General features: G+C 39.9%; 1 protein-coding gene and 1 pseudogene across 1 annotated transcript in view; both read right to left on the reverse strand.

Annotated features, from left to right (window-relative positions):
- Nucleotides 1-3,575, reverse strand: LOC130838155 (glycine cleavage system H protein, mitochondrial-like; annotated as a pseudogene).
- LOC130838424 (zinc finger protein 347-like) overlaps nucleotides 2,188-22,027 on the reverse strand; it is a 25,901-nt gene continuing 6,061 nt past the window's right edge. The window contains exons 3-4 of the mRNA XM_057711502.1: nucleotides 14,968-15,094; nucleotides 2,188-6,440 (exon numbers count right to left, since the gene is read on the reverse strand). Coding sequence (XP_057567485.1) covers nucleotides 4,594-6,440; nucleotides 14,968-15,094 — 1,974 coding nt within the window. The 3' untranslated portion in view covers nucleotides 2,188-4,593. The remainder of the gene's footprint in view (nucleotides 6,441-14,967; nucleotides 15,095-22,027) is intronic.

Below are 22,027 nucleotides of genomic sequence, written 5' to 3' on the forward strand. Positions count from 1 at the left end.
AGTAGCAAAATGTAATGGCAGCAGTTAAGTGTGAATCATACACATACACCCACTATTCTGAATATTTTCATTAAATGTTCTTCTCCAGAATACTTCTCTCTTAAATTTTCAAGAATAAGGCTAACTTTCCCTTAAACACAGATATATACAGTTGCTATTACCATTCAATGGAGAAAGTGACCAACTTTACCCCTGCATTATTTCTAGTGGATAAACAGTCGCTAGTAACCCGTCACTCTCCTCTCAGGTAAAAAAAAAAAGCCCAGGGACTTCCCAGGTGGCCCAGTCGTTATAACTCTGCACTTCCAGTGCCTCCACTGGAGGGGGCAAAGGCTCGAGCCCTGGTTGGGGAACTAAGATCCCATGTGTGGTATAATGTGGCCAAAAAAGTTAAAAAAAATAAAAACAGAAACAAATAAAACCCAATAGCTTGATGTTCTTACCACTTTGTTCACGGTCACTTGGTAGCGCACTCCGCACTTATAACGCACCCTGGGCTATCTACAAAAGGGCACCTAGAACATAACAACAATGGTGAGTCATGTCATCATTTACATTATTCTCTGCTCCTCCCTGGCGCCAATTCACACACTAATGAATGTGATAATTCAGGGTCCTTCTTCTTCCAGGGAACATGGATGCCAATGAACCACAGCTAATGAAGTCGGCCCCTTTATCTTATTCTGTTCCACAGACCATCATCAAAGGCCTGTAACGAAGGCGTAAGATCACCATGTTACCAAGGACAAGCTCTTACTGCTCAGAACAGGCCAATACATCCAGAGACTAGTTGTTGGGCCAAGGAACGGCAACTTTACTTGGAAAACCAGCAGAGAGACAAGATAGCCAACAAGTGTCCCAAAGAATCATCTTCCCTGACTTAGAATTCAGGCTTCTTTCATACTAAAGGGGGAGGGAGCACAGTCGTGCTTCAGGTCAGATGTCTGTGATATAAAATTTATATTTTATGGCAAAACAACATTTTTTTTTAATTAAGAAGGTAAATATTTTATTATTAAACTGTTTCTTATTTTCCTGCAAAACTGTTGCTTACTGTATTAAAATAGCACCGGCAAACAGTATATTGCAAAATTCAGATAGTAACGTTCATCATCGGACACTATACAACTAACACACTCTTCTCCACTGCCAGTTATTTCCAAAGGGATATTCACTGAGGATTTTGACCCAAATCCAGGGATGGCTGTAAGCTAGTTACAATATTATATATAAGGCTTAAGATAACACTGTTATCCTTAAATTACATAATTTTTAAAAAAATAAATTTATTTATTGGCTGTGTTGGGTCTTTGTTGCTGCACACGGGCTTTCTCTAGTTGCTGCGAGCAGGGGCTGCTCTTCATTGGGGTGCACGGGCTCCTCACTGCAGTGGTTTCTCTTCTTGTGGAGCACGGGCTCTAGGCGCGTGGGCTTCAACAGTTGTGGCACATGGGCTCAATAGTGGTGGCTCAAGGGCTCTAGGGCACAGGCTCAATAGTTGTGGCACATAGGCTTAGGTGCTCCGCGGCACGTGGAATCTCCCTGGGGCAGGGCTCGAACCCATGCCCCCTGCACTGGCAGGCAGATTCTTAACCACTGCACCACCTAGGAAGTCCACATAATTTTTTATAACTAGTTTTACCACAGATAATTTCAAGAATTCTTATTATAGTTGGAGCCTAGCCTAAAAATCATAGGTTGCTGTGAACTAGATGCACAGTGTTTATCTGAAGTCACTAGGAAGTTAAGGGGTTATTTTCTTCAGGAAACATTGCTACAAGTATTTTGCTAAAAGTTGCTTTTTAAAAATCTATCCACCACTAATTTAAGACAACTATGCTAGATTAAGTTATTTCAAACTAGTTTACTTAGGGGTTCCATTTTCACTCAATAGATTTTATGTATTTCTCATATACTTCTTCACTCATTACTTTATCTAGTTCTGAAAGGTTACTGAACGTCATGGTGACCAGCCAACCATCTTCGTAACAAGATTTGTTGAGAAGTCTTGTATTTGCTGCTAGAGCTTCAGTAATTTCAGTTACTTCTCCTGATAGAGAACAGAGTTCACTAGCAGCTTTCACACTTTTCAAAGCACCAAATTCGTTTGTTCAATTTTGTCCCAACTTCAGGCAGACTACAGTTAACATCCCCCAAAGCTTCCTGTGCAAAATTGCTGATTCTCACTGTTCCAACAGTTTTCTGTTGTTACCCATTCAAGTTTGTCTGTGAATTTCCACACTGACAGCAGGGCAGGACCGGTGCACAGCACCTGGACTGCGCCCGTCCCCAGCCCCCAGGGCCATGACAGGCAGGCCACATTGGACACAGAGATGGCTTGCAGGCTGCACACCACAGCCCACACACTTGATGCTGCTCACAACAGCACGTTCACAGAGATGCAGTGTCTCTGCGCAGCACCTAACGCACCCCATCTGGTGGGGGCGGCCTGGGCACAGCAAGCAGGAGTGAGCAAGCTGGACCAGGGTGCGGGGGCGGGCTATTTTGTTTTTAATAAATTTACTTAGTTTGGGCTGCACTGGGTCTCTGCTGCTGCAAGGGGGCTTGCTCTAGTTGTGATGAGCAGGGGGGCTATTCTTTGTTGCAGTGCATGGGCTTAGTGCGGTGGCTTCTTTTGTTGCAAAGCAAGGGTCCTCGGCAAACAGGCTTCAGTAGTTGCAACACATGGGCTCAGAAGTTGTGCCTTGCAGGCTCTAGAGTGCAGGCTGTTTGTGGTTCACGGGCTTAGTTGCTCCACAGCACGTGGGATCTTCTCAGACCAGGGATCAATCCCATGTCCCCTACACTGGCACTTGGATTCTAACCACTGCGCCACCAGGGAAATCCCAAGACAAGAATACTTTAAATGCAAACTCTCCTCTGCCCTGTAGCTTCCTCCCTCTCCACACCGCACATTGTGTATTTGCCTGATGCATCAACCAAACCTGACCCATCAGCAGGAACAACTTCTCAGCCAGAAAGAGAATGGTCCCCGAGCACCAACAGGACAACTCCTTAAAAGATAACATTGCTTCTTGATCTTGTAAAGGCTCACACGACCCACCACGATGATGCTTAGACCTGGATTATGTGAACTGTCAATAATATGTCATTGGATGTACAGCTGTCTCCAAAATTATATAACTGTGCCGTGATTTCTAACAGGAAGAACAGTTCTCAGAGCTTTCTGAGATGCTCTTCCCTATTCCGGCTCAAATAAATTTTTCCATTTTTTTCTTAAACGGATCAATTTTCCGGTGACACTCCAGAAGGGGCATGTTAATTTTTTCCTTCGTGAAGCCAACCACAGATGGGCCTCGTCAGGACGGTCCCTGGGAGGTAACCAAAGGTATGTGACGTTAACACTCATTACAAGGGTGGCAGGGTACCCAGAGATGGCCCATTATATATACTTTAAGCTTACAGTCAACATCCCTTTAGTAATTCACTTCTACCAAAAGCAATATAATACAAGGTTAAAGTAAAAGAAACACTCCCAGGTGGAGTCAAGAGTTATTCTTCTCTACTTCTTCACCCCAATATTTTTATTTATTTTTTGCTGTACCACGCAGCATCCGAGATCTTCGTTCCCCGAGGAGGGATCAAAGCCATGCCCCCTGCATTGAAAGCATGGAGTCTTAACCACAGGCTCAGCAGGGAAGTCCCTGTTCTTCCTTATTACTTCAAACTTCAGGCTGAAAGGCACAAATACTAATGTACGGGTTTCAAGATAAATCAGTAATCAAATATTTAAACACTGAAGACAACAGGCCATTTCCACAAATGTCCTTCTTCCTTAAATACACATCATAAGTTTTTTTTTTTTTTAATTATTTATTTATTTATTTATGGCTATATTGAGTCCTCATTGCCGTGCGCAGGCTTTGTCTAGTTTTGGTGAGCGGGGGCTACTCTTCATTGCAGTGCGGGGGCTTCTCATTGCAATGGCTTCTCTTGTTGCACAGCACAGGCTCTAGGCACAAGGGCTTCAGTAGTTGTGGCTCACAGGCTGTAGAGAGCACGCTCAGTAACAGGCTAAGTTGCTCCACGGCATGTGGGATCTTCCCGGACTAGGGATTGAACCCGTGTTCCCTGCACTGGCAGGTGGATTCATAACCACTGCACCACAAGGGAAGTCCCATATCAGAAGTTTTAACAGCTGGTGACTTGTAATGATTCTGCAGTATGTAACATCTAAGAGAACTAAAGATTTACTCCTAGTGTGCATTCTCTGGTGTATAGTCTGTTGTAAGAATTGATCAAAATATTCACCATATGCCTTACGTTTGTAAGAATTGTCCCAAATACGGGTTCTGGGGTCAACCCTAAGGACACACTGCTTGAAAAGAGTTTCCATGTGTATACATCCTGACCTGTATGAATGCTCTCATTACACCAAGGTGTGCATACCTGATGTAAAAATTTAAAACATCCATTACATTTAAAAGTTCACCCTTCAACATAAATTCTCATTGTTCTACAGTTCTGATCTTCAGTTTTGAAACTCAGCATACATATTGCTTTGTGTGGTTTCTCTCCAGGATGTATTCTCCAGAAAAATCAAAGATGTGATTTTCAACTAAAGGCCTTGCCTCATTCCTTACATTTGTAAAGTTTCTCTCCAGTATGAACTTTCTCATGCTTTAAAAGTGCTCCCTTTACGCTAAAGGCCTTGCCACACTCATTACATTTGTAAGGTTTCTCTCCAGTATGAACTCTCAAATGAACTTGAAGATGTGACTTCTGACTAAAGGCCTTGCCACACTCATCACATTTGTAAGGTTTCTCTCCAGTATGAATTCTCTGATGACTGGCAAGGGTTCCATACTGACAAAAGGCCTTGCCACACTCATTACATCTGTAAGGTTTCTCTCCAGTATGAATTCTCTGATGACTGGCAAGGGCTCCACATTGACTAAAGGTCTTGCCACACTCATTACATCTGTGAGGTTTCTCTCCAGTATGAACTCTCTGATGACTGGCAAGGGTTCCACATTGACTAAAGGCCTTGCCACACTCATTACATTTGTGAGGTTTCTCTCCAGTATGTATTCTCCAATGAACCCGAAGATGTGAACTGCGACTAAAGGCCTTGCCACATTCATTACATTTGAAAGGTTTTGCTACATGTACTCCCTGATGGGTTCTAAGGCATGAATTTTGACTAAAGAAGTTGCCACAATCTTTACATTTGAAAGGTTTCTCTACAGTATGTATTCTCCAATGAGGGCGAAGATGTGACTTTGGATGAAAGGCCTTGCCACATTCATTACATTTATGAGGCTTCTCTCCAGTATGAAGTTTCTTATGCTTTAAAAGGTCTCTCTTTACACTAAAGGCCTTGTCACACTCATTACATTTGAAAGCTTTCTCTACAACATGTACTCCCCGATGGCTTCTAAGGCATGAATTTCGACTAAAGAACTTGCCACACTCATTGCATTTGAAAGGTCCCTCTCCAGTACCCACTCTCAAATGAAGTCGAAGATGTGATTTTTGTCGAAAGGCCTTGCCACATTCATTACATAGGTAAGGTCTCTCTCCAGTATGAAGTCTCTGATGACTTGAAAGGGTCCCATTTTGACTAAAACCCTTGCCACACTCATTACACTGATACGGTTTCTCTCCAGTATGAATTCTCTGATGAGTGACAAGGTGTGAGTTTCGGGTAAAGACTTTGCCACATACATCACATTTATATACCCTTTTTCCTGTATGAATGATCTGATGTCTCCTGAGGTATGAGCCCTGATTAAAGGTTTTGCCGCACTCATTATATTTGTAGGGCTTCTCCCCAGCATGAATTCTCTGATGGGCTGCAAGCCTTGACTTATGACTAAAGACTCGGCCACATACATCACATTTATGTAATTTCTCTCTTGTGTGGGTGACCCGATGTCTAATAAGGTGAGACTCCTGAAGAAAGGTTTTGCCACACTCATCACATTTGTAAGGTCTTTTCCTGAGTGCTTTCTGCTCTTGTGTCTGTACTGAAGGATGGATAAAATCATTCTCATGGGTATTAGGGATGTTGGTTTTGACATTAGGAGGAATTCTTTGAAGTGGTGAAAATGAGGAACGACTGTTGCTAGGCCTCTCAACTTCATCACATTCATAAAATACCCCGTCAGTTTTAAATCGCTGCAGTTTCTCCTGAACATTTAATCGAAGTCTGTTTCCAATGGGTTTGATTCCTGCATCCCTTCTACCATGTTCGTCTCTTCCATCAGTGAGACCTCCTTTCTGGGTTACAGGCATTCCTTTGTCATTGCTTTCATCATCTCTGCCCCGACACTCAAAGTCTTCCTGGATTTCCCAGATGTGCAAATGTTTGATTTCATGGCTTTCAGGTCTTCCCAACATCAGTGTTTGGAATACTTCTCCTCGGTCACTGTTCGCTTTTGGTTTTAACTGCTTCATCTCATGTGTAGGACAGATATCTACAAGACATAAACATCCGCAGGTATCCTGTGAGTACAATTCAGAAACCAATGTTTCATGTTGACTACATGATATGACACCAACAATAGCACTTATTCCAAGCACAGTCATGAAACTTTCCAAACATGATCTTAAAAGCTGTATAAACACACAAAGAATGCAATGCTTAACTAAAGAAAGAGTGATAAAATATAATTCAAATCACTTTTAGTAGGTTTCAAACTGCTATGACTAAACCACTCAGGTTGGACAGACATATGTCAGCTCTCAACAAAAGGGTATTTTTTAACCATAATCCCAAACATCATACCAATTAACACTAAACATGCTGCTGTCTCATAACTGAAGAAAAAAATATTCTGCAGTATATTCTGCAGACTTACTAAATATAAATCAATGCTAAATAACAAACAATATATTATAATGGTAAATAATCCAAAATAAGCTCTGCCAATGAATAATCTAAGTAACTGGCTGTTTAGAATTGTAAAACAAATACAGCATAGAGGAAGTGAAGCATTTGACAAAACCGTTTTTAGGAAAACAATACATTTTTCTAAATATCGCTATAAAACTACAGACCCATAAGGGAAAAGCACTTTATAACATGAACAAGTAGTATGTGTCACTTATATTGCATAATACGTGCTGAATGGCCATCATCTATAAATCACACATATAAATTAATACATAAAATATTCTCCAGTTCTATCAACAAATAAGTAGAGCATTCCCTACCTAGGCAGTATCATTAAAAAGGTAGTTTAGGGATTCCCGGGTGGCGCAGTGGTTAAGAACTCGCCTACCAATGCAGGGACACAGGTTCGATCCCTGGGCCAGGAAGATCCCACATGCCGAGGAGCAACTAAGCCTGTGCGCCACAACTACTGAGCCTGTGCTCTAGAATCTGCGAGCCACAAGTATTGAGCCCATGTGCCACAACTACTGAAGCCAGCATGCCTAGAGCCCATGTTCTGCAACAAGAGAAGCTACCACATTGAGAAGCCTGTGCATCAAAACAAAGAATAGCCCCCGCTTACCACCACAGAAAGCCTATGCGCAGCAATGAAGACCCAACGCAACCAATAAATAAATAAATTTTTTTTTTAAAAAAAGGTAGTTTAATGGTTCCAAAATATATGGAATAAACAATGAGCACTTTGTATATTCATTAACTGGGACAAGACACATTGTTGTGGAGAAGACCGTGCACACGAAAAGCAAACAAGATATAATGCAGACAAAGGAATATTATGAAAAGCATGACAGAATAATAACATATCTTTTTCTTAAAAAGTAACTTTTCACCATTGCTGACAAAACATGCAATATTCTAAGCCAGCTGACAGCAAAAATTTCGTTTAAACGGCTTGAGGTAAATTAACATGAGTTTTCAAATTAGGGAAGTAGATGCACAGCTCATGTACTTTAACCCAACAGACAAAGAAAGGGGTGAGAGAACCGTAACTTGAATCTGGACCTACAGACTGAGAACACTCATTCTGAAGCAAGACCACCCACCCAGGCAGGACACACTACCAAATCATACAACTAACACCAGGAGTTTAGAGAGAACACGTCAGGGAGATGCAAGAAGTGAGCTGTGTAACTATGGAGTTTATTCAGCCACCCCTCTGAGGAATGCTTTCTGAGTCATTACTGAAGGAGACAGTGACTTAGATCGTGTCCTGAGAAAGTTGTTCAACAGATTATGAGGGATCATTTGTATAGTGTGAATGATGTGGAATGTGGAGGGATGGGTGAAGGAGTGCTGTCGATTTGGGGATGACAAGGAGAACAACTTAAATATGCGAGCAAAGCACAGTGTTTCCAGGACATCAAGGTACCACGTGAGGAAAGGTCAGGACTGAGAAAGGATCTGATGGGAGTGCAGGGTATATGCATATGTGGGAGCACAGCTGGTGACTGCATATCTGTGTGAAAACTGTACGAGGGCAACTAAAACACTGACCTTAAAGAACTGGTTCAGCAATTAACATGATACTGTCCTATTTTTTATTATGAGAATTTTACTATGATTACGGAACAGAAAGAAAAGATATTTTAAAAGGGAGAGTGTGATGTTGTAGCGAGAAAGCAGGATTACATCTATTACATGATTTGCTGTGTAATGTATCTAATTGTATATTCCATAATTTCCACTGTCATACTTATATTCCAGAAAAACATAATATTCCATGTGATTGTGCAAGAATGTTCTTAGCAAAAATCAGAAGGAAAAATACAGGAAAAGGCCATCCAAAGAGTCTCTTCTGTACACACACAGGCAGATAGAAAGAAACCAAACACTCAATCCAGTAGAGTGGGAGACCATGATTGTGAAAGTGAGTCCCCCTAAATCTGCATTGCCCTGCTGAGTTTAACCTCTCTATCCAAAATTTTACTCCCTTTCTTGTCCCAAGCCTGTTCCCCTCAAGACTGAGCAGTAGTAAACAAAAGGGGGAGCAGTATCCAGCAGTATCAGCAGTATTTCGTCTTGTGGAACTGAAAACCACAGCCACAGAAAGACAGAGAAAATGAAAAAGCAGAGGACTTTGTACCAGATGAAGGGACAGGATAAAACACCAGAAAAACAACTAAATGAAGAGGAGATAGGCACCCTTCCAGAAAAAGAATTCAGAATAATGATGGTGAAGATGATCCAGGACTTTGAAAAAAGACTGGATGCAAAGATCGAAAAGTTTACCAAAGACCTAGAAGAATTAAAGAGCAAACAAACAGATATGCAACACAATAAATGAAATGAACAATACACTAGAAGGAACCAATAGCAGATTAACTGAGGCAGAAGGGCAAATAAGTGACCTGGAAGACAGAATGGTGATCATCACTGATGCGGAAAAGAATAAGGAAAAAAAGAATGAAAAGAACTGAAGACAGACTAAGAGAGCTCTGGGACAATGTTAAACGCACCAACGTTCGCATTATAGGGGTCCCAGAAGGAGAAGAGAGAGAAAGGACCCGAGAAAATACTGGAAGAGATTCTAGTTGAAAACTTCCCTAACATGGGAAAGGAAATAGCTACCCAAGTCCAGGAAGAACAGACTGTCCCAGGCAGGATAAATCCAAGGAGAAACACGCCAAGATATATAGTAGCCAAATTGACAAAAATTAAAGACAGAGAAAAGTTATTAAAAGCAACAAGGGAAAAATGACAAATAACATAGAAGGGAACTCCCATAAGGGTAACAGCTCATTTCTCAGCAGAAACTCTGCAAACCAGAAGGGAGTGGCATGATATATTTAAAGTGATGACAGGGAAAAACCTACAACCAAGAATACTCTACCCAGCAAGGATCTCATTCAGATTCAATGGAGAAATCAAAAGCTTTACACACAAGCAACAGCTAAGAGAATTCAGCACCACCAAACCAGCCCTACAACAAATGTTAAAGGAACTTCTCTAAGCGGGAAACATAAGAGAAGAAAAGGACCTACAACAACAACAACAAAACAATTAAGAAAATGGTAATAGGAACATACATATCGATAACTACCTTGAATGTAAATGGACTAAATGCCCCAACCAAAAGACAGAGACTGGCTGAATGGATACAAAAACAAGACCCATATATATGCTGTCTACAAGAGACCCACTTCAGACCTAGGGACACATACAGACGGATAGTGAGGGGATGGAAACAGATATTCCATGCAAATGAAAATCAAAAGAACGCTGGAGTAGCAATAGTCACATCAGATAAAATAGAGTTTAAAATAAAAAATGTTACAAGAGACAAGAAAGGACATTACATAAAGGTCAAGGGATCCATCCAAGAAGAGGAGATAATAATTTTAAATATATATGTAACCAGTATAGGAGCACATCAATACATAAGGCAAATGCTAACAACTATGAAAGAGGAAATGCAAGGCAGAGATAGAGACACAGATGTAGAGAACAAACACATGGACACGAAGTGGGGAAAGCGGGGAGGATTGGGGGGGGATGAATTGGGAGATTGGGATACCAAATTGTACACTGTAAATATATGCTGTTTATTGTCTGTTAACTGTATCTCAATAAAAGTTCTTAAAAAAAAGGGGGGGTGGGGGACTGAAACCAAACGGGACCTGGCAGGGCCCTCCCAGGTACAAAAGCCTTCCCAAGTCCCCTGATTGCTCTTGGTAGAAAAAGGCTTCAGTCTCCTGGATCTTCCCTGAGTTCCAAAGAGCAGATTCAAGCAGATACTCATTAGGGGAAGGAGAGAATGCAGAAACAAAGGAAAAGCAAGCCCATAAGATGCCTTCCCATGACTGGTAACTTAAATGGATACCTTAATCTATGAGCTCAAACGGTGGCTTCAACCAGCTGCCCCAAGAGGACTGAAAAAACAGATGACGCTCACAGGTCAAGCAAGAAGTGAAATTCTTAAGCAGTCACATCAGTTCTATGTACGTAAATACTAAAATGTCACAACTATTGCTTTTGCTTTCTTCTAGAAAGAAGCTAAGGGATCAGAAGACCGTGATCAGGAACTTGTTTTGTAGGAACATATGGAATAATTTGGAAGATGTCACAACATTTTGCCCAAAGTCTGCAGCTGAGATCTTATGGTGAAGCTGGGATCAGACACGCCCCTCCCCTCTCTCCTTTTGCCTTAAAATATCCTACAACCTGAGAAGCCATCTAAGATGGATTTTAGGGAAATCTAGGTCTAACATCTTCCAGGCTGGCACCTCTCTGACTAATAAACCTTTCTCTGCTCCAAACTCCAATGTTTTAGTTTGTTTGGCCTCACTGAGCGACAGGCATACATACTATGGTTCAACCTTACTATGTTTGAAATTGTTCTCTGTTCAGAAAAATTAGAGGACTATGCTGAAAACCTTGCTTCAATGGAGCAGTTCCTCAGAGCTCCCACCACACTCAATGGTGAAAGAATGAAAGCATTTCCTCTAAGATCAGGAACAAAACAAGGATAGCTGCTCTCAGTATTTCTAAAAAATAATACTGGAAGTCCTAGAAAGAACAGAGAGGCAGAAAAAGAGGTAATAGGCATCCTAGGAGCAAAAGGAAACACTATTATCTTTGACATGATAAAACATGTAGAAAGCCATAAAGATTCTGTAAAAAAAGCTGTGAGAAATGATGAAAGAGTGAAATAAACTTACAAGAGATGAAGTCAACATGCAAAAATCAATTCAGTTTCTAAACCTTAAAAGTGAACAATCAAAATACAAACTGAGAAAACAATTCATTTACAATAACATCAAATAATAAAATAAAATACTTAGACATGATGATATACGAGACAGGAAAGATCTGTATACTGCAAATTAAAAAGACTGCTGAGGGACTTCCAGTGTGCTCTAAGAGTCTAAGAGTCTAAGAGTCTGTACTCACACACTCACAATGTAGGGGGCCCTGGGTCGATCTCTGGTCAGGGAACTAGATCCCACATGCTGCAACTAAGAGTTCACATGCCACAACTAGAGATTCCACATACCACAACTGAAAATTCTTTCGTGCCTCAAGTAAAGATCCCCAGTGGTGCAACTAAGATCCAGCACAGCCCAATAAATAAATCTTAAAAAAAAAAAAAAAAAAGGACTGCTGAAAAGCTTATAAAAGACACAAATAAATGCAAAGATATCCCAAGTCCAGACTGAAAGACAATACTGTACGAATGTCAATACTACACAAAGTGGTCAACACATCAAATTATGCCCTAGTGCAATCCCAATAGCTTTTTCCCGAAGAAAAAGAAAAATCCATCCGACAATTCATATGGAATCTCAAGAGACCTCGAATAACGAAAATAAGCTTGAAAAAAAAAAGTGGAAGGTCTCACACTTATTTCAAACCTTCTTCCAAAGCTAAAATTACCAAAACAGTGTGGTATTGGCATCAAGATAGATAGAGGTACGGGGATATGTGTATAAAAACAGATGATTGAACCTGGTGTACTCGCAAAAAAATAAAAAATTTTTCACAAGGGTGTCAGGACCATTCAATGGGAGAAGGGCAGTCTACTGAACAAAAGGTGTTGAGAAAACTAGAGAGCCACAAACAAAAGAATTTAGTTGCACCACTGTCTTACACTACAGAAAAAAAATTAACTCAAAATGGTTCAAAAAGCTAAACCTAACTCCCAAGTATATGCAAGTACTACAAGTAAACATACAGGGAATGTTTCTTGACATTAGATTCACCAAGGACTTAACAGATAACACCAAAAACACAGGCCACAAGAGAAAAACAGAAAACTTGGACTATATTAAAATTATAAACTACTGTGAATTAAAACATGCTCTGAATGAAAAGACAATCTATGGTATAAGAGAAAAGATTTGCAAATTATATATTTGATAACAGATTAACACCTAGAATACATAAAGAACTGTAAAAGGGACTGATCAATTCCACTATAGCGTGGGGTCGATGCCCTTCCCCAATCAACCATCCCACACATCACAAACATAAAAACAAAAACATGAAGATTAACAGAGAAAGTATGAACTTGATGATAAAATAAACAGAAGTAAAAATTATGTATAATGCATACAAATATACAAAATGAAAGTACCACTGTCTTAAAGAAAACAAATGACGGTTCATCACTGAAAGTATCATTGCTCTTCATAGGCTCTCTCATTAAGATCCTTCAAAATCAGCTGTTGATGGAAATGAACAATGGCACACAGGCAACGAAAAATGTCACACTGACAACAGATTCGTTCATATTTAGCATCCTGGGATAAATTCCTATACCATTTACAGAGGCTAAAATATATGGTCATTGGTATACGTGAACAACATAGTCACAGTGCTCTTGAGATAGGCTTGTGACAGTCCCCAAAGCCAGAAAAAACCTGGAAAGACTTCTCAGTCAGGTGCTCATCATACTGTCTACCTCTTGTCCCAGAACATGCTGACCACTCTACTGAGTAGCTTCAAGTGGCGACTTTCAACAGAGCAGGAAAATATCACAACATATGAGGGAAAGTGTCTCCATTAAATATTTTCTGGTAACCACTAAACACACTCCATAGAGAATCCACGCCAAGTTCCCTATTACACATGGGTGGATTATCACAGCAAAGGAACTGGATAAAATTTCAGAACTCTGGACTATACTGCAAAGGAATTTAGGAGTTAAAATCATACAAACTAAGGAGAATGTAAACTCGGGAAGAGTCAACATCCCCAGACGGGAGAGCAGTACAGGAGCAAAAAACAATTCAACAAATGAGGGTCAGACATTATAGGATTTTGAGATAGGACCAGGAGATTGACCCACAGATGCCAAGCTAAGAACCTGACAGATTCACCAACGGTCTCCTTGTAGCATTTAGGATCAAAAAGAGGATCTCACAGTCCATTTTCTGTAATTTTCCTAAGTAATAATCACAGAATTTGCAACCCACCTGGCTGTTCCACACACCCCTGCTCAAGAGAAACGGCTGCGGGATCTCAACCAGCAGAGAGGACCTGAGACAGGTGCTGGGGAGCCAGGCGGAATACAGAACAGCCAGTTCCTCCCCATCTTCTGATTACGCCTTCGACATACAACAACTCTGATCAAACTGGGAACAGCTCAGGGGTGGGACTCCAGAGACACTGAGCATCCAGTGGAATCAAGACCAGAAGCAGACGTGAGGACACAAGAAACCCCAATAAAAGAGCCTGCGTCATCCTCCTCAAAGTCAAGCAAAAACCAGTTCCCAAAGGCAGGCAGTGAGTGTTGCAGATCATGATAAAGACCTTGCCTTTGTCTCTGGAGGAGCTGCACCACCACTACAGGGTGAAACAATACATTTCACATGATGAAGACAGTGATAACTCAGGGAGATGAAAAATATCCTCTGAGACTTTTAAATAAATGAACTTCTTTTCCCAAAATACTCTCCACTGTGAGAAGAGTTTCCCAAACATGACTACTGTTGTGGCTTCCTCTCTGCCCTTATCTGACCCCATCTTTGTTCACACTTGTCATACATTCCCACCCATTTGGTTTCTGGGTATTTTCACATCACTCACCACCGCCCACGGCTCTTTCTCTTCCTCCGAAAGGGAGATAATAGCCAGATCAGAAACAGAAATTCCTGATTATCAGAACAAAAAATGTAAAGTGCTGTGGTTTTCTGAAAATCACAGCTCTTTCTTCAGCTAACGAGTGAGGACATTACAGGTGGGTCAGGAGAAATACTTCACAAATTCATCCACTGCCTCCTTCTAAATGCATCCAGAACTGTATATAATAGGCAGATACTGAGCTCTCTTCCTAGAAACACTAAGTCAAAAGCTAAAAGGTAGAAAATGGGAAACTGGATATTTGTTTAAGTTTGCCATTGAGCTTTATGCATAATTAAGCTCTGGAACAACCCCTGATGTAACATGAAACGGGCAGATCATCTGAAGAAAGGGTCAGTTTAAACTCATGAAGCCACTTCATGTCTGAGTCCACAGGCCTTTCAAATCGAAGAAAATAGGGCCTCCCAAGAGACACAGAGGGGAAAGTGCAAAGGCAAATTTCAGCTGTGGAGGGAAGTTATCCTCACCCAGGGAGAGCAGGTTCCCGTAGGTTTCGACCATCACGTCCCTGTAAAAGGCCCTCTGAGCAGGGTCCAGGCATTCCCACTCCTCCTGAGTGAATTCTATGGCCACATCCTGAAAGGTCAACCGCTCCTGAAATGAAAATAGATTTTCACCAAGGGGCCATGAACAGAGTTCTTAACTTCATACAAAAGGAAAAGAGGAGTAAGGGGTGGACCGATCTGGCTGAAGTATGTGTTCTACCAGGTCTATGCAGAAGTGTTGGGAGACATTATGAATCTCTAATTTTAACTCATATGGTTTTTCATGAGAGATTATGAGATCCTCCAATTACTAAGGTTTTTTTCATCTTTGTGGAAAACCCATGAAACACTTATAAATAAAACTCCACAATGAGTTGTCTCTCCAGAAGCGTTGCTATTATGTTCTGCACAGTGAGTGAAAGTCGGGATCATGATGAATTGCAGTCTAGGTGGCATCTTACAAGAGACTAAGTCCACAGGTGCTCTAGAGAAAAGTCAAAATCTTCAATTATGATGACGGTAACAACAAGTAAAAGTTTGGGTATACTTTTTTTAATTTATTTATTGGCTGCATCAGGTCTTAGTTGAGGCACATGGGATCTTCGTTGTGGTGCAAGGGCTTCTCTCTAGTTGTGGATTGGGGGCTCCAGAGTGAGTGGGCTCTGTAGTTGCAGCATGTGAGCTCAGTAGTTGTGGCGTGGGATCTTAGTTCCCTGACCAGGGATCAAACCCAAGTCCCGCGCATTGGAAGGCAAATTCTTAACCACTGGACTACCAGGGAAGTCCGTGGAATACTTCTTATTACTCTAAATTACTGTGCTTTACAGGTATGAATGTGTCATCAATGTAACAGCTCGTTGGAGAAAGATCGGTTCCCATCTTACAGGTAAGAAAACCGTGTCAAGAGACCCTCTGAGAAACATGACTCAGGACCAGAAGTTAACAAATGACACAGCAAACACCTAAACTCAGAGGGCTGGAGTCTGAAATTAAAACCTAAGAATCAAACAGATAAGTAACTGAGAGCATTAACATTACCATGACATTGACAGGGACTTCCCTAGTGGTCCCTGGGTGAAGAACCCACCTTCCAATGCAGGTAACATGTGTCCTCGGTTGGGGAACTAAGATCCCACATGCTGCGGAGCAACTAAGCCCACATACCACAACTACTGAGCTCGCGAACCTCAACTACAGACCCTCTCAACTACAGACCCCACATGCCAGAAACTACAGAGCCCAGAGCCCTGGAGCCCTCATGCCACAACTAGAGAGAAGCCTGAGCACTGCAAAGAAGAACTTGCTCATTGCAAGGAAAGATCCCACATGCCTCAATGAAGATCCTGTGTGCTGCAACTAAGACCTGATGCAGGCAAATTAATTAATTAATTAATTTAATTTCTTAAAAAAAAAAAAAAAAAGGACACTGACAGAGGGATCCCTGAGAAAACCTGAAGTAAGTCCAAGGTGAACGCAAAAAACCATGAAAGATCATTAGAAATGTGGGCACAAACACACATATATAAAACATTTTACTAATCTTACTACTATTTAAACCATTAACATGATAGCATAGAAAAAGTTTAAGGCCACTGAATATACTGAAGATATAATTTCAACTACAAAAGATATAATACATAGTTTTGAATCATATCATTTATCTAAACCAGGGACATGCACATCCATGAACTTACACACACACATGTCCACCTAATCACTGAAATGAGAGTTGTTTCCTGATACATTTTCAATTTTTTAATCATCCTTTTATTAACGTGTATTTCAGCACCCTTCAGACAATGACAATGTATCAACTGTAATTTAGGTTGTAAACATAATTCTATAATAGGCTACTAAAAGAAAAATGGTACACTCATGAAAAAAAACATAATACTTTAACTCTAATCTCAATAAAATAGCTATATTCAAAGATATAAATACAATTTAATCCATTAAAATTTACATAGATAGGCATTAACAGCCAAAAGAGTTTTTCTAATAATAAAACACTGACTCAAAATTAGAAAAGTTAGTAGCATTCTACATTATTTTCACAGATTAAGAAAATGATTATCACAATAACAAAGTTATAAACTTCTTGGATAACTGAAAATCATGATAAGAAAGAATGTGGAAAAAATTATTTTTAAAAAACACATTTCTAACTAACGTCAGGATGAAAAGGAAATACTCAACACACTCCCTCTGGAGTTACAGTGGAGTGAAGGGGGCTGGCCACAGCTCCTGCCTTTCACCACTGCAGGTTTCCTGAACAGACACCACTACAGGAAGTAACAGGAGGAAAACAGAGCAAAATCGAGAGCCACAGAGACAGCATGTCAGAGAGTTAAAACTGTGAACAATCACAAATCATAGGAAACAGAAAGGTGAAAACAAATTCCCTCCTAACGAAACCAGGGGTGACTACCTAATATCAGAAAAAATAAACTAAAGACAAAGAACATTATATTATGATAAAAGGGGCAATTTACAAAAAAGATAAAACAAAAAAATATACATATACACGCATATAACATTAGATCTCCAAGAAAAAGGAAGAAAACATTAACAGAAATGAGGAGAGAAATAGCACAAGAATAGAACTGCCCAGGTTTACTTATGGATGGAACCAAAGAGAATATCCATAAGGAAACAGAGGTCTTGAACAACACTACAGACCAAGGAGACATAACAGACATGTACAGCTCACTCCACCCAACAGGAGCAGCAGAAACATGCTTGTGAAGCACACATGGAACATTCTCCATGACAGTCCACGTGTCAGGCCGAAAAGCAAATCTTAACAATGTTAAGAGACTGAGATCATAACCAGTATGTTCTCTATCATAATAAAATAAAACTAAAAATACACAGCAGAAGAAAAAAGATAATTCCCCAAATTACGGAAATTAAACAACTCAATTTTTTTTTAAGTTCAAATATTTTATTCATCCATTCATTCATTCCCTTTTGGCAACGCCGTGCCATTTGTGGGATCTTAGTTCCCCAAGCCAGGATCAAACCGGGGTCCTCAGCAGTGAAGCATGGAGCCCTAAACAATGCACCCCGAGGGACTTCCCTAAACAACTCTTTTTAAAAAAAATTTTTTTTTATTGGCTGTGTTGGGTCTTTGTTGCTGCACACAGGTTTTCTCTAGTTGCGGCGAGCAGGGGCTACTCTTCATTTTGGTGGCTTCTCTTTTGCAAAGCACAGGCTCTAGGCATGCGGGCTTTAGTAGTTGCGGCACACAAGCTCAATAGTTGTGGCGCATGGGCTTAGTTGCTCTGCGGCATGTGGGATCTTCCTGGAGCGGGGATTGAACCTGTGTCCCAGGCATTGGCAGGTGGATTCTTAACCACTGCACCACCTAGGAAGTCCAAACAACTCATTCTTAAAGCACCAATGGATCAAAGAAAAATCACAAAGGAATTTTTACATATCTGCATGAAAATCAAAATACAACATACCAAAATTTTTAACACACAGTGCAGGCATTAATAAAAAGGAAGTATATACAGCTAAATGCTTAAAATAAGAAAAAGATCTCACCAAAAATCTGTTTTTTACACCTCTAGGAAGTAGGGGGAAAAACCCAATCTGAACCCAAATTTAGCAAAAGGAAAGATGTAATCATAAAGATTAGACCAGACATAAATAAAATAGAAAGCAGAAAAACAAGAAAACAAAGTAGCAGTTGGCATTTGGAAAAATTCAATGGAAAAATACTAAGCTAGAGTAAGAAAAAAGAAGATTCAAATAACTGAAACCAGAGTAAAGTGGAGAGATCACAAATAATGTCAAAGAAATTTTTTAAAGGATTATAAAAGAGTGCTATGAACAATAATGCCTACATATTATAGAATCAAAAAGATGCAGGTAAGGGACTTCACTGTGGCATAGTGGTTAAGAATCTGCCTGCCAATGCAGGGAACACAGATTTGAGCCCTGGTCCAGGAAGATCCCACATGCCATGGAGCAAATAAACCCGTGGGCCACAATTACTGAGCCTGTGCTCTAGAGCCTGAGAGCCACAACTGCTGAGCCCACTTGCCACAACTACTGAAACCTGTGCACCTAAAGCCCATGCTCCACAAAAGGAGAAGCCATGGCAATGAGAAGCCTGCGCACCACAAAGAAGACCCAACGCAGCCAACAAATAAATAAATAAATTTATATTAAAAAAATACAGATAAGAGGGTTGGGGGAAGTGTGGAAAAGTAGAACTTAAGCGGCTGCCACCTGAGGATGATTTGGTGGGAGGAGTAGAGGAAGAAACTGGTGGAGGGGTGAGGTGAGGAGGGCATCTGGGTCGATACTCCTGGGCGGCATAAAGTTCCTCGCAATGTGGCTGAAGCCAGAGGAAGTGCTCCTGAAAAATGCGCTGAAGCTGTGGCTGATCAAAAGGTCCAACGACTACTTCATGCTGCAGCGGCGTTGGGGCTACCAGGAGGAAGGCGGCGGGAGGCTCACAGGGCTTCTGGTTGGGACTCTTGATTCAGTCTTAGACTCTACCGCTAAAGTAGCTCCATTTCGCATCCTACACCATACACCAGATTCTCAAGTTTACCTGTCAGTTGCATGTGAAGTCAACAGAGAAGAAATAACCAAACATTGGGAATGGTTAGAACAAAATATCATGAAGACCTTATCTGTGTCATTTGATTCGAATGAAGATATTACTAATTTTGTACAGGGAAAGATAAGAGGATTAATTGCTGAATAGGGAAACATTCTTCTGCAAAAGAAGACGATCCTGAGAAATTTCGAGAAGCCCTTTTGAAATTTGAAAAATGTTTTGGTTTACCAGAGCAGGAAAAGTTAGTGACCTATTACTCATGCAGTTATTGGAAAGGATGGGTTCCTTGTCATGGTTGGCTATATCTTAGCACCAACTTTCTGAGCTTCTATTCTTTTTTGTTGGGATCAGAAAGTAAGTGGTTTCTGTTGCTTACTATGACACTGAACTTACAGACTGACCTATCAGCTCTGTGGTGGTGTTAGGTTGCATGTAAAGTAATAGGATAGATATTAAGGGTAATTAAATTGTACGTTAAAAAGTTCACTTCATCTAGGGTAAGAATACTTTTAAGATTAGTTTAACATAGGAACCATTAGAATTGTGTATAGAATGCCTTGGATACTGTGGAAAGCAAATGAATATTAAATGATTATGGTGATCTAGCATATAACCCTTTTCTTTCCCTTGTTCTAAACTACCTACTTTCTTCAATCTATGTTTTAATACTTGTTTTAAACATACTATATACATATAGTAATCACAGTACCTAATGGCTCACAGCTACAAAAAAGAATCAAACAGTACTGTTCATAGCACATGTATAGCTTTTACACCAATGGTTATATAATTGTAAATTAAAATATCAAATTTAATATCAGATTTAAATATCAAATCAGAAAAAATTGAAAATTATTTAAAATTATGTCTGTTCCTAGGATCACCAATTATTGTATGTTCATTGTTATGCTTCAGAATTTTAACTAATCTTGAACTCTACTTCAGTTGCTCATAGCATTTTTCAAGTGGTTAACTATTGTTTTGAAAGACCTGGTTGATAAACATTAATCAACATTGAAAAAAAATACAGATAAATTCTTAGAAACATACAACCAAAGTAAATCTTAATCCTTACAAAATAAAAAAGTCGGAACCCAATTATAACTAGAGACATTCAAGGAGTAATCAAACACCTCAAACAAGCAAAAAAACCTCAGGACCCAATTTGGCCAAGCATTTACAAAAGAATAAAAATGTTACAAGAGTTGAAGAGGGAACACTAACAAACTCACTGCATAGAGCCTGTGGGATCCTGATACCAAACCCAGACAAAGGCACAAGAAAGGAAAACTAGAAATCAATATTTCCAATGAATAGTGACGCAAAATCTTTAACAAAACACCAACAAACCAAAATCAACACCACAGTGAAAATATCTGACATCATGATCAAGTGGATTTTATTTACATCAATATAAAGGGTAAGGAGAACTCAACATACAAAAAATCAATTAATGTGGTACACCACATCAACAAAATAAAGGGAAAAAAGTCACACAGGATCATCTCAATTCATACAGAAAAAAGCATTTGACAAAATCCAACAACCCTTCAAGATATAAACACCTGAGACTACCCTGGTGGTCGAGTGGCTAGACTCCCAATGCACTCCAAATGCAGGGGACCTGGGTTCGATCCCTGGCCAGGGAACTAGATCCTGCACCTCACAACGAAGATCCAACATCAGGATCCACCATAAAGACCCAGCACAGCCAAATAAATAAATAAACATACACATTTTTAAAAAAAGAGAGTGAAACACTCAACAAAAACCAGTAAATTATCTCAACATAATAAACACCATTTATGAAAAGAGCACAGCTAAGGTCATGCTCAAATGTGACAGACTAAAAGCTTTTCCTCAAAGATCAGTAAAAAGGCAAGGATACACACTCTGCACTACTTTTCAACAAAGTACTAAAAGCACTAGGCAGAGCAATTAGACAAAAAAAAAAAAAAAAAGAAAGAAAAAAAAGAAATGAAAGTTATTCACATTGAGAGTGAAGTAAAATTATCTTCTTTCCTAGACAAGGTTTGACATGTAGAAGCCGAAACCGTTTGACAACAAAACTGCTACATCAAAAAACGTTTTTTGAAAAGTTGCAGGATACAAAATCAACATGCAACAATTTTCAGCTGCATTTCTATATACAATGGACAATATCAAAGGAAAATTAGAAAACAATCTTATTTACTAGAGCAGTGAAAACAAATGAAATATCAATATTTAGGACTAAATTTGCCAAGAAGGTGAAAAGAGTATACACCGAAAACTACCAAAAAGCGCTAAAAGAAATAAAACATACAAATAAACAGAAAGTCATCCCATACTCATGGATGATAAGACTTAATACTCTTAAAGTATCCCAGCTACCCAAAGTGTTCTACAGATTCAATGGAATCATTATCAAAATTCCCACGACAATTCCTGAAGAAATAGAAAAAAAAAAGGCTAAAAGAGAGAATT

Source organism: Hippopotamus amphibius, chromosome 16 (genome assembly GCF_030028045.1).
Source record: "Hippopotamus amphibius kiboko isolate mHipAmp2 chromosome 16, mHipAmp2.hap2, whole genome shotgun sequence".
Classification (NCBI taxonomy): Eukaryota; Metazoa; Chordata; class Mammalia; order Artiodactyla; family Hippopotamidae; genus Hippopotamus; species Hippopotamus amphibius.